The sequence below is a fragment of the Colias eurytheme genome, chromosome 11 (genome assembly GCF_061535395.1).
Source record: "Colias eurytheme isolate Ceu_HAF_F1 chromosome 11, ilColEury1 Martin Lab GWU primary, whole genome shotgun sequence".
NCBI classification, from domain to species: domain Eukaryota; kingdom Metazoa; phylum Arthropoda; class Insecta; order Lepidoptera; family Pieridae; genus Colias; species Colias eurytheme.
Window position 1 is genome coordinate 10,894,650 of NC_142990.1, and position 12,698 is coordinate 10,907,347.

The window sequence follows — 12,698 nt, forward strand, 5'->3', positions numbered from 1 at the left end:
CCTAAAGCATCAAAATTGTAAAGGTCAAAAATCTTACTAAGATTTACATCGCATTTCCAAGTAATAAAAAGTTCATAACGCGCTTGAAAATTCTCAAGTAAAAATTTGCACACTGAAGTTAGCTCATTTTAGTGTCAATGAAATCTCAGCAGAAAACTCGAGTAAAGTAGAAATTATTTATTTCGTAAACCGCCGACGTTGAGTTATTAAAAGTTTTTAGAAACTCATAAGATTCGTTAATTCTGAAACTTGCTTTAATTAGGACGTGAGAGGAAATACTTGAGTCCAAGTATAAAGTTAATTTACTGTTTTTAATTAACTTGAAGCTAGAATTAAGTAAACGTACTTGGACGTTATTTATTTATGTTGTAAGTGCTTATCTGTTTAAATAATTGTTGAAGAAAAAATATAATTTAAAACTAGCTGTTACGCGCAGCTTCGCGTGCGTTATCAAATTAAATTTTTATGCCTTTGGGGATAGAAGTAACAAAAATGCCTTAATCGTAGTGGCTACTGCATGCCAATTTTTATCCGATCGGTTCAATAGTTTGGGCTGTGCGTTGATAGATCAGTCAGTCGTTTGCATTTTATTCTCTGTATGTATGCTTAAATCTTTAAAACTACGCAACGGATTTTGATGCGATTTTTTTAATGGATAGAGGTGACTCATAAGGAATGTTTAAGTATATAATTTATTACGTTTTAGACAAAGCGGGCGAAGCCGCGGGCGAAAAGCTAGTATATTAGTTATAATATTATTAATATTGTTGATTAATACTACTGTTTAGAATATTGATCTCTTTTCTACATTATATTCTGGTTTTTATTATAAAAACTGGAAGAGTTAGCTACGAATATAAAATAAATATCTTCGTTAAGTATAGCGTAAGAAAGTTTTTTGAAGACCCTGCAATTCTAGAATATTTTACAAAGAACTTTTTATCACAATTTGGAACTTTTGAGTTTGAGCAGCTATTTCAGTCTGACGTAATTTCGAGTTTTGCTATTTACGTAATAAAAGTGTTGCAAAGGTACTTTTTGAATTATCTCGCTTAATTTATTAACTGTATTCTGTATTGTTAACAATAAAATAAATATTAAGTAAGTGTGGTATATTACCTCTATATACTACATAATAACAACAGGGATAATTTTTTTCTAACAAAATACACAAACACAGTTTTCATCTATTCTATAGAGTGTAGTTACGATTGACATTATTTCTTTAAACCACAGTATTACAATATTGTAATACTGTGTTTAAACCTTTTTAATGCTAGTGCAAATTCAGAAATAAATTTAAATCATTTTTTTTTATTTATTTAAAGCAGTAATAACAGCAAGTCCTTGCAATCTATCATGCAATCGAGGTCATGTTAACATGCAGTGAGCGCTGTCTACGAGAGATGAGCTTCACGACACATACCCTATCATTTACAATGAAAATCTGGGTACTGTCAGCAAAACAGTCAAGATGAAAAACTGAATAATAATCTAAATTGTTGGTTTTCGCAAAATAATCATCAATCGGTAAAGTGAGCAAAATAATAAAATCAATCAATCAAATTTTAACTAAATATTGATCTTATTTATTAGTTTTACAAATAAAAATAAGTAATTTTGAAAATCTTTAGTCATCCTGTTTTCAATTATATATTTCAGTGCTTTATCAGTGTTAAACTGTAGCCTAACTTTTTTTCATAAAAAAAAATCGAGAAACGTAGATTCCTAATTTCCTATGTACCTATTATGGTATTTCTCAGATAGCATAATATAGAAAACGATAAACCTTATCAACATGCTCTCACGTATTGTGACCGGTGTCCACCATGTTAACATGTACTAAGCGCTGTCTAGATCTTCAAGACAAGATTAAGGCATATACTAAGGCACATGGTATATAGCACTACCCTTAGCCTGCGGCTTTGCCCGCTTTTAAAGTAAATTTACGTAGAAAATAATTATTTCACCGCGGTAACAAGAAGCCTATGTCACTCTCTAGCCTCCTATCTCCAGAAATCATATTATTATCATAGAATCGCTCTATTGCGAAAGAAAGATAGACAAAGTAAGGATGTAACACCACTTATTCTTCAATGCATATACAGTTAAGAAATATAAAAATGAAGTCAAAAGTAATTGAAAAGATATACAATGGGCGGCCTTATGGCTAAAAGCCATTTCTTTCAGGCAACCGTCAGTCGTCAATTGTCAGATAGTATAGGTTCCACAGATAATACTATATTAGTAGTATGCACTAAAATCTCGTTTAAAAGTTATCACATCGTAATTTAGTTTATCCAATATCCTACCAATATTATTCCAAAGTTTGCGCGCGACGTTTAGAGTACTTTGAAGTAATATTATTAAATATTTGCTCGAAAATTTGTGGGAAAATAGATTATAATATTATTATGAAAAGAATAAATTATTTTTGGGAAAACTTATTACGTCAAATACTTATAATATTTGATTTAATTTTACCCAAAATCACTAGTTGAAATTAAAATGTATATAGGGTATAATTTGGTATGGAGTTACAAAATATTATTTTATACCAAAACACCAATTGTTGTATTCTATAGAAAATTTGGCACGGCTTAATCTATTTCTTTTTAAATCAATGTTATCCTTTTACAACATAATCTCCAATATGTTATTATAGGTAAGTTTTTGATTTTCAAACGAATTTCTAAAGTACGTGACCCTGTAACTATATTTTTGTTCTATACTAGATTTGTAAACAAATATAATTGTCAAGCCAATTAAAAATTTAATGTGAAATATTAAAGGTCAATAATTTGCAATATTCTGTCTTCACTCAGAGGCATTATAAAGCGTTAATTGAGAGACTAATTAGCGAAGTGAAATTAAGATGTGTCCGTATTTCATGGACTGAGTTTAAATTTTGAGGTCAAGCAATATTGGTTAATAAATAATTGTTTTTCTGCTTTGCATGGCTTTAGCTTTTGGCAAAGGAAGGAGTTTCTGAACCATACAGTATTCTTAAATTATAGAGAACGCATGAGAAACCTAACATTTCCAAAAAAGAAAACCACTATCACCACCATAATAAAGATTAGAAATAAAAACAAATTTTAATCCCTACTAATATTATTATAAATGCGAAAGTAACTCTGTCTGTCTGTCTGTTACTCAATCACGCCTAAACTACTGAACCAATTTGCATGAAATTTGGTATGGAGATATTTTGATACCCGAGAAAGGACATAGGCTACCTTTTATTGCGAAATATGTACCAGGGGCGAAGCCGGGGCGGACCGCTAGTTTAATATATTTATGAAATGTATTTTTTGAAGTTTAGACTGTAAGTTAAAAACAACCTCATATTTAATTAATTAAATTAATTATGATGACGTATGTTCGAAAAAGAAAATCGTTTTACACCATACATTTAGTGGAGATTTTCTTATTCTACTGAATATTTCTATTTGTTATTAATTTCTTAATATAAATCAACTTCATCCCCAGGTAACGGTGTCAACGGTAAACATGCTGACAACAGTGCTGAATGACAGTCCAATTTTCCCGGAGAATGAGGAGGAACAGGCCGATTTATCCGCACCATTGCTTATGGATAGCCCTCAGGTTATACTTAAACAATAATACTTAATTTTAATTGAATTAATAGCACATTATTATAATGTGCTATTAATTCAATTAAAATTAAGTGTCAATTTGCAATAGAGCGAATCATTTATTACAATACAGTGTATTTCACAATATTAATTAATTTAATCTAATATATAAAAATGAATCGCAAAATGTGTTGGTAAGCGCATAACTCGAGAACGGCGGAACCGATTTCGATAATTCTTTTTTTATTATATTCCTTGAAGTACGAGGATGGTTCTTATGTAGAGAAAACGTAAACATGTACCACAGGCGAAGCCGGGGCGGACCGCTAGTCTTATATATAAAAATGAATCGCAAAATGTGTTGGTAAGCGCATAACTCGAGAACGGCTGAACCGATTTCGATAATTCTTTTTTTATTATATTCCTCGAAGTACGAGGATGGTTCTTATGTAGAGAAAACGTAAACATGTACCACGGGCGAAGCCGGGGCGGACCGCTAGTAATTTAATATTAATATAATTATAAAATTCATTGGTTCCATATAATATGCTCCGCGGTTTTACCCGCAGTGCTCCGCTTCTGTTGGTCTTAGCGAGATGATATAATATAGCCTATAGCCTTCCTCGATGAATGGGCTATCTAACACCGAAATAATTTTTCAAATCGGACCAGCTGTTCCCGAGATTAGCGCGCTCAAACAAACAAACACTTCAGCTTTATTAGTATAGATGAAAATTTACGCAGATTATTAATTACGGCAAACCTAAGAACCGTTATTAAGAGAGTTCATTAAGATGTTAATTATGTTGTAGTTGATTTTCTAGGAATTAAGTCTAACATAAATTTAATTACGTGATTTGAGTTTTAAATGAGGTTTAATATTTAATTATGTTATTTAAGTTCTAAAAGGTTTTGAATCTAGATTTAAATTCTTAATAAGATAGCTAATTTTTAGAGGTTTTGATATTCTAATAAACATCAATTTCATAATTTGATATACATTGTAGGTACCTATATCATGTGTACCTACATCATCAAACGGAATAATTTTGTAACTCGATATTAAACTCGTATTAGCTATGATATCAATATGATTACAGTGAATATAAACGGTTTAACAATGCTTCTTTTGTCAAATATAACCATGATTTTTATTAAAATTTATATATTTGTATAACCTACTATAAAACTAATATTTGTTTGTTGCAGTGCGTGCTTTTCGGAACGTTCATGATATGGTTTGCATCAATAACCATCAATTTAGGGCCCACGTTTCTCTCTGGGGCCCTGGCCGCCAGCGCCGGCTCGTACAGTTCGTACGGGCCCTCGCCTTCGTGTCCGCTAGTTAGGGGCCCCTTCAGGCATTATGTACTCAACGCTCTATGGATAGGTGTTAACGCTGTGTGCGTAGGTCTCACCCTGTTTCACTTGAAGAAATTACACCGTGATCTCACTAAGGTACGTATGTTGTGATCGTTTGTATGTTTGAGTGGATATTGTTCAATCAACTGGAAAATTCAGAATTTATTTTATTGGGATGAAGATTTAAAACAAATACGTGTGTGTATTGTACATATTGAATAAAAAAAATAGTGTGTGTGAAAATAATACTAAATTTGTTCAACACTAATAAAAGCAGCAATATAAAATAAATGTAAAGTCATTTGTTTGATATTTATGTAACGAATACAGAATTAAATTTGTATATCTGGAAATTGGGAACAATATAAATTTCCGATGTACAAAAAAACAGTTGATTGAACATCGTTTGAAATTCACATCACTAGTGTTGCCGAACTATCGATAGTTTGACTATCGATAGTTGACCTTGAAAATAAGTCAGGATATCGATAGCACTATCGATAGTATCGATATTATCGATACTATCGATACTATCGATAGCGCTAATCATGGAATACTATTGATGAACTGCAATAGTATCGATAAAATCGATAGTATTGATTGCCAATAGTTGATATGCTATCGATACTGTCGATAGTATCGATACTATTGCTACTGAATATTGCAACTACAATCGATACTATCGATAGTACTGATACTATCGATAGTTTTGAGCTATCGATAGTAGTAAATTGTGCAATAGTATTGTTCACGATTTCTTGGTATAATGGGTCAGTCAATGGGCTTATTGGATTACGAATTAACGAACTAAAAAAAATGGATTGTACAAAGCGCCAATAGATAACTTGAAAAGTATTATAACCAAACATCTAGTTCTCTGTCATCCACTATAATATTATTGATAAAGCAATACTATCGAGAAAAAGGTCACTATCGATGGGACGATATTATCGATAGTATCGACACTATCGATAGTATCGATAGTTCGTTCGATATTGAGCTTCGATAGTATCGACACTATCGATAGTATCGATAGTTCGTTTGATATTGAGCTTCGATAGTATCGATACTATCGATGGTATTGCTATGTGTCGATAGTATTTACGCTTATAGGACTATCGATACTATCGATAGTATCGACACTATCGATAGTATCGATAGTGAAAATGAAAATGAAAATGAAAATGAAAAATAAATTTATTTCATACACACAATTTTCAAATACAGAAAGTGGATGAGTCCTCCTAGTAAGTTTACAAAAACCTGTGTCAGGAGGACCCGCTCTTCCTTAACTAAAGTTTACAAATATAATACGTGTGCAGATGTATATGTATAAGTGAGTGAATGAGTGTGTGTGTGTGTGTGTGTGTGTTTGTGTGCGTGCGTGCGTGCGTTCGTGTGTGTGTGTGTGTGTGTGTGTGTGTGTGTGTGTGTTTGGGTATGTTTAAGCTATTACGGAATATTATAAAATGTAGTGTAGAAGCGCCTCAGTATCCTCATAGGAAAGTGTTTTTAAATAATGAATAACTGTTTTTTTAAAATCACGATGATTAAGTCTATGTATATCCAAAATATTATTAATGCTATCGATACTATACCAAAATATTAATAGTGCTATCGATACTATTGCTTTTCCCCAACTATCGATAGTTAATCGATAGACTATCGATAGTGGACTATCGAGCGGCAACACTACACATCACCCATTGCTTTCAACATGGCTGCCGATAAAATGTAGCGACGAGTGTAGCCGATGAATAAATTATCGTAGAACACACAGTGCTACGCGATTCAACCTCCACAAAACACATAAACTGGTTGTACTATAAGATTTAAATTTTGTGAACATGGTATGAGCTCCAGCCGGGAATGCTTTATTGGGTGCTGCTGGGGCGAGTTGCGTTGGATAAAATTTAAATCTTATCGCATGCAGGCTAACGTAGAGGCAGTTCGCGTAGCTGGTCTAGTGACCACGCTAGTCAGCATGGCTGGAGACAACCGCCGGATGGATTCTCTACCTAACAGCGTTGGACCAAGGGTGACTATTGCATGCACAGCATGCCCCGATATTTCGTAGCGTATTATTTGATGCACCGCTGTAGGATGTAGTCGTTTCAGATACACGGATTCCACGCCCTTTGATAACCTTCTTTACTAAATAGTTTAAATAAATAATGTGATAAATTGGATGAAAATTAATAAATCAATGTTATAAATGAATCTAAAGCAAAATTTTTGTTTGTACTTCTAGCGCTATTTGGTATTTTAGTTATAATTTTCTAAACTTTTTCTTAGTCACAAAATTTAATCTATTTTTAAATATTTTTAAAATTATTATTGGATATTTCTTTTTCCATACAAAAATAAATAGATTTTTCTAAATTAATCAAATTTTTATACTATCTTTGACTTCAATTTAGCCCCACCTCCCGAAAATCTTTAACCACCAAAACATCCACATTAACTTCACACAATTTATAGACAGTAGATGGTACGCTAGCTGACGGGCAGTGTCGGAGCGCGAACCTGCCTCTGGGTGGTGGTCGACGCCTGCGGGGGTACCTCGCCCGGGTGGAGCGGGAGGGGGTGCGCCGAGTGCGAATGTTCCTGGTGATCACGGCCGCGTATGTGCTGTTCTGGGGACCGCTGTTTATCATCACGCTACTGCATCACCCGGCTCTGACGTCACATGTGGCGTATGAGGTAGGTTACTGAGAAGCAAAATATGAATTGTATTTTTTTTTACTTTAAATGTTGACTTAGTTTTATTAGTCATAGAGTCAGATACAATATGTAGAGTATAGAAAATTTCGCTTATACTTTTCTAATAATATTTTGTCATGTGTTATTTCAGTTTTTTTTTTAAACTGCAGTATAATATATAACTAGATTTTTTGTTAAAAACGACTATTTTGATTTTTAAAAGTAATTATTCCATGTAAAGAAATATTTCTGTGCGTTTTATATACAGAAAAACAGAAATAATTAAAAACATCGATAAAATTCACATCACGCTACGCTACGTGCGTGCGTAGCACCGTAGCACCTGTAGAACATTTTTATAGCTCGTAGGCTAAAAGCTAATATAGCTAATATTAGCGTGACCTTTAATAAACTATAAATCGTTCGTTCTCTCACGAGCCTGTGAATTCATAATTCTAAAAATGCTGGAGTGATAAAAGCCTTTTTTCAGTTTATAAAAATTACTGCTACGATGCTTCGGCGAGCTACAATGATCTTTCAACGTTATGGTCACTGGACATACCAGTTTCCTCAACATATTTACCTTTATCGTACAATTAGTAATAATTAATACGTTGAGTAGGGGTTGCAAAAAGTTTATTTGCAACAGGCACATGTATAAAAATCTTGAATATCATATGCGATTTCTGGCAGTGCATAAACCTCGGAAGATACAACCTCTGAGATACCACTACCTTTTACACCACATTTAAATCAATTATCTTCTCTAGCTTTACTTCCAAATCACGCTTCACATTTCGTACGTGCACGCGGCGGTGAACCCGCTCCTGTTCATGGCTCTGCACCGAGCGCTGCGCCGCGCCGCTCTGCAGCTGTGTTGTGGATGCTGTGTTCATTGGAGCCAGTTTGTTCTTGCGCTCACTGCTGCTGGTAAGACTTAGAACATTATCATTTTCTGTTTTATCGAAATTCATCACGCTTATTGTTAATGGTAAAACTTTACGTATAACATCATTATCACTAATACCATCTGCTAGTGTTGTGTTATTTGGAGTAAGTTTGTTCTTGCGCTCACTGCTGCCGCTGAGACTTAGAACATTATCATTAACTTCTTTGTCGTAATAAATAGCGTTTAAGATTGTTAATTAATGCTAACCTTTATATAGAACATTGTCATCGTTAATACTCTGCTTGTGTTGTATTATTTGAGGTATGTTGTTTTTTGTTCCTGTGCTCACTACTGCTGTTAAGAGCTAAACCATATTTTTTATCGAAATTAATTGCACTTACAGTTGTTTAAAAGACTTAACGTAGAATAATAATGAAAATCATCATTATTATTATTAACCCTTTCATTGCTATTGTAGTAACAAAGGTTTCCTTTCAGATTTTAACATTAAAATCTACATACTGGTCAATAAAAGGTTCGGCAGATGTAAAATTTAGGGATTGACAGCTGTTTTCCCGACTTTATTAAACAGAAAATTATACCTAGTTATTTAAGTTATAATAAAAGCACAATTAGAGTTTATAGCACTGTATCAATTGCGGTTTGCGGTTTACCAAAGGTCATTTTGTTACCAAACTAGAGTCAGCGAGGCAAATCTAAATTCGATTGTTAAGTCCATTGTGATGCTGTGGTTGTTTTGAAGACATAATATTATATAGTACCTATAACAATTAGTGTCGAATTAAAGGCGACTCGATTTAACTTTGCCTTTGCAAAGTCTTTATTAACTTATTAACTTTGCCTTTGCAAAATCTTTATATGGAAAAAGATGTATTTAAACTTCTATAAATTCACTTTATTATATTTAATACTCAAATAATCAAACTTTATAATTACTCAAATCATAGACGTATATTATAACTGTATATTATGGTGTCAAAATTTTATTTTTGTATCTCATAATGACCGATTTTATTGAATAAAATACTAACAGAAAAAACGAAAACATTCAGATTAGTTTCGTTAGAAATGAAAATTTTGTATTTTAAAATAATGTTCTATTTTTATGATGTGCTATGAAATTTCGCAAGCGTGGCATGATTAAAAGAGTCGTTTAGCATTTATTTTTAAGACAAAGCCATATTCATAATATTTTAAATTAAATGTATTACATAAAAATAAATGAGTTACGGTATACAAATTACAAACATTCGCACGGTTAAGGGCACACGCAATTATCAAGGTTAAGACGTGTCAAGTGTAAAACATTTTCACGATTCACAACAAAATTCATGTTATTTTTATATTTTTTCTACATGAATCAACAAACGGTTTGTTCTATATTTCTCTTTATAAAAATTTCAGATATTTAAACGTTTGGACAATTACGAGGGTCATAAAGAAACTTTTTGATTTATAAATTTGAGTGCGGTCAGTACTACATGACTTCAATGTATCCGATTCATAATAATTTAATGAAGTATTTGTATATTTGATGACATATAATCTAATATGATGTGTTTTTTATCGACAACGTTTTCATTTATTCAATTTTATTTTATTTATTCCGAAGATAGATATATGACTTGATGACACGATGTAATAAATCGGTCCTGGCTCAAACTTGAATGAGTTTGACCAGGATTAAATTAGGAACAATGTATGTTTTGACACTATTGTTTTAATTTTTATAACATACATTTTCGTGTAAATACATTTTAAACATATTTGTTACAATGGAAAATCAATGTCCATGTTCCATGTTATATTTTCCAAATCAACGTACATAATATGAAAACCTGCAAATGTTGTAGGTAATATAAGTTAAGTAACAGCGCTGCTCTTCGGTTTCGGTGTAACATGACGACTAAAAGACGAACCAAGGAAATATAAACAATTCTCCTGGTCAAGCTTCCTCATTTCGCGCGTAATACAATTACGTTAACATAACATTTATTTGCAGCACAATCCCCGCTTGCCCCATCGTCATTCTCACCAGCGGCCGCGTCCCCAGAGCCGCCCCCCGCGCCCCCGCCCCCGCTGGCGCCCCCCGCGCCCCCCGCACCGCACCCACACACGATGATGGTAATTACCTCTTATATGTAAGTGTTCACCTCATACGTGGTTTTTTGCACCATCCTGCATCCACCCTGTAGATAACTTGAGGAATTTGTGAAGCGTTTTGATGGGATTGTAATATGGATGTGCGTGTGAAAGCCACGTAACGTAGATTTCAATAAGATGATGGATTCTCAAAGCAAATGTACTGGAACAAGATAAATTTTAAGATAAGAAAAAATTTTCAGACCACATTGAAGAATATGTAGATAATCTGACAAAGAACTTATCTAGTGTCGTCTTCGTTTGTATACCACAAGACTTTATATAAATAAAAGTTTCTAGAGAATTTAGATAAATAATTGGATAAGCTTCCATAATTCCAAGGGTTATATCTTTAAATTTTTCATCATTGAGTTCGTCATCAATCCATCGTAGAGTTTGTGTTCTTTATATTTTTATTTCATCTGAACGAAATTTCTAAAGACTGGATAACTTTTAGGAATTCCGTAATGATGTGGTAAAAATAAAGCAGATGTAGTATCAAGCGTTCATCGATAATCAACCATTTTAAAATGTATCATGTTGTCCAAAGATACCCTAGATAGTTTTTGATAAATGAAGTGTATAATCCTTGTGGGATCATTGACAAAGGGCAGCTGAAATTGATTGATATGCGAGGCGGGATTGTGGGTTACCAAATTAATCAAGGTATATCGGCTACGGTATTTGAAGATCGTGCTTACTGGCCTCACGGACAAATCAATTCTGCTGTCTTTTCATTCTTTGAGCATAGTAGTATTAGATTACCAGGGTTTGCTTATCACCCTGTAGACTTTGGCCCTCCTTTCATAGTCCTACTTTTAACCACTTATGTTTCCTCGTGCAATATACGTATTCGTTTTCTATTTATTGTTCAGGTTGCAAGAAGTTATGATTTTTTCAATGTTGGCATCACTCCTCAGCTTCCTCAAGTGCTTAGGGTTTAAACTTTTCTGTGTTGTGTAACGTGTTCCTTGTAATCTCTTATTGGTAAACTATTTTATAAGATATTATAAATTATGTCTGATAGGTATTCCTTCGTGTTGCCTTGTCCTATGCTGAAATGCTTACGCGTTCTGTGCTGCATGTATTTATATTTCTTTACAAATGTCCTTTCCTTGCTTTATTGAGCCTTTTACTTGTTTGAAATCTTTTTTTAAATGACATTCGAAACAGACCCTTCCTTTTGGTCCTATTAATTTTAATTTACTTTTACACATAATATAATGCAAAGAAGGGATAGACATATTAAATAGGTAAATTAATGTCTTCGAAGGTTTCCATGTTTACTGTAATTTATTTTTCTGATATCTGATTAATGTATCATTCAAAAAGTTCCATGTGTAACAACCAAAAACCAGGGTAATTTAATAGTTGTCAATTGTTCACAAAAACAATCCTTTCCTACCAATCCGAACCATCCTTATTGATCCTTAATCCAGCCTAGTGGATATAATATCCTCGTATCGTAAATGATATCTCGATCTCAGAGTTGGGAAGTTGAGGAGTGTGATGCTGAGAGTATCTCGAGTGCGCGTGTACAGGGAGACGAGGATATGATGGAGTGGAACGGCAACGTGCGCCGTCCGCGGTCTCCGAGCCCCCTCCTCCCCGCGATCTGAGCGCACACGCCGCTACGAGTGGACGTTAGTTGTAGTGTGCGTTAGGTTACTCGGTTATCGCGTAGTGAGTAGTGTGCGTTCACCTATCATGAAGATTATACTTTCTAAACTGAGGAGGAGACTTTCTAAATCTAGGATGATACTTTCTATCCCGAGGATGAGACTTTCTATCCCGAGGATTAAACTTTCTATCTCGCGGATTAGACGTTGTAGTGTTGCACTTGTAGATTCATTGATGTCGTGTAAAGATTTAATTATCTTGTTAAGGTTGTTTTTTGGGTTGTTAAGTGATATTTTACGATTTCTATAATCAATGTAATGTTATTTTATTGTTTAAAATTAATGTTTATCAGTACTGTATTT

General features: G+C 33.5%; 1 protein-coding gene across 3 annotated transcripts in view; it reads left to right on the forward strand.

Moving 5' to 3' along the window:
• LOC149904866 (uncharacterized) overlaps positions 1 to 12,335 on the forward strand; it is a 29,116-nt gene extending 16,781 nt beyond the window's left edge. Inside the window, exons 4-10 of one of the 3 annotated variants that reach the window (XM_090106760.1) lie at positions 3,493 to 3,609; positions 4,809 to 5,057; positions 6,895 to 6,999; positions 7,443 to 7,664; positions 8,435 to 8,594; positions 10,577 to 10,698; positions 12,204 to 12,335. In XM_090106760.1, the coding sequence (XP_089962886.1) occupies positions 3,493 to 3,609; positions 4,809 to 5,057; positions 6,895 to 6,999; positions 7,443 to 7,664; positions 8,435 to 8,594; positions 10,577 to 10,698; positions 12,204 to 12,335 (1,107 nt within the window). The remainder of the gene's footprint in view (positions 1 to 3,492; positions 3,610 to 4,808; positions 5,058 to 6,894; positions 7,000 to 7,442; positions 7,665 to 8,434; positions 8,595 to 10,576; positions 10,699 to 12,203) is intronic. The other 2 variants (XM_090106761.1, XM_090106762.1) reach the window with 2 other exon arrangements.
• The last annotated feature ends 363 nt before the right edge of the window (positions 12,336 to 12,698 follow it).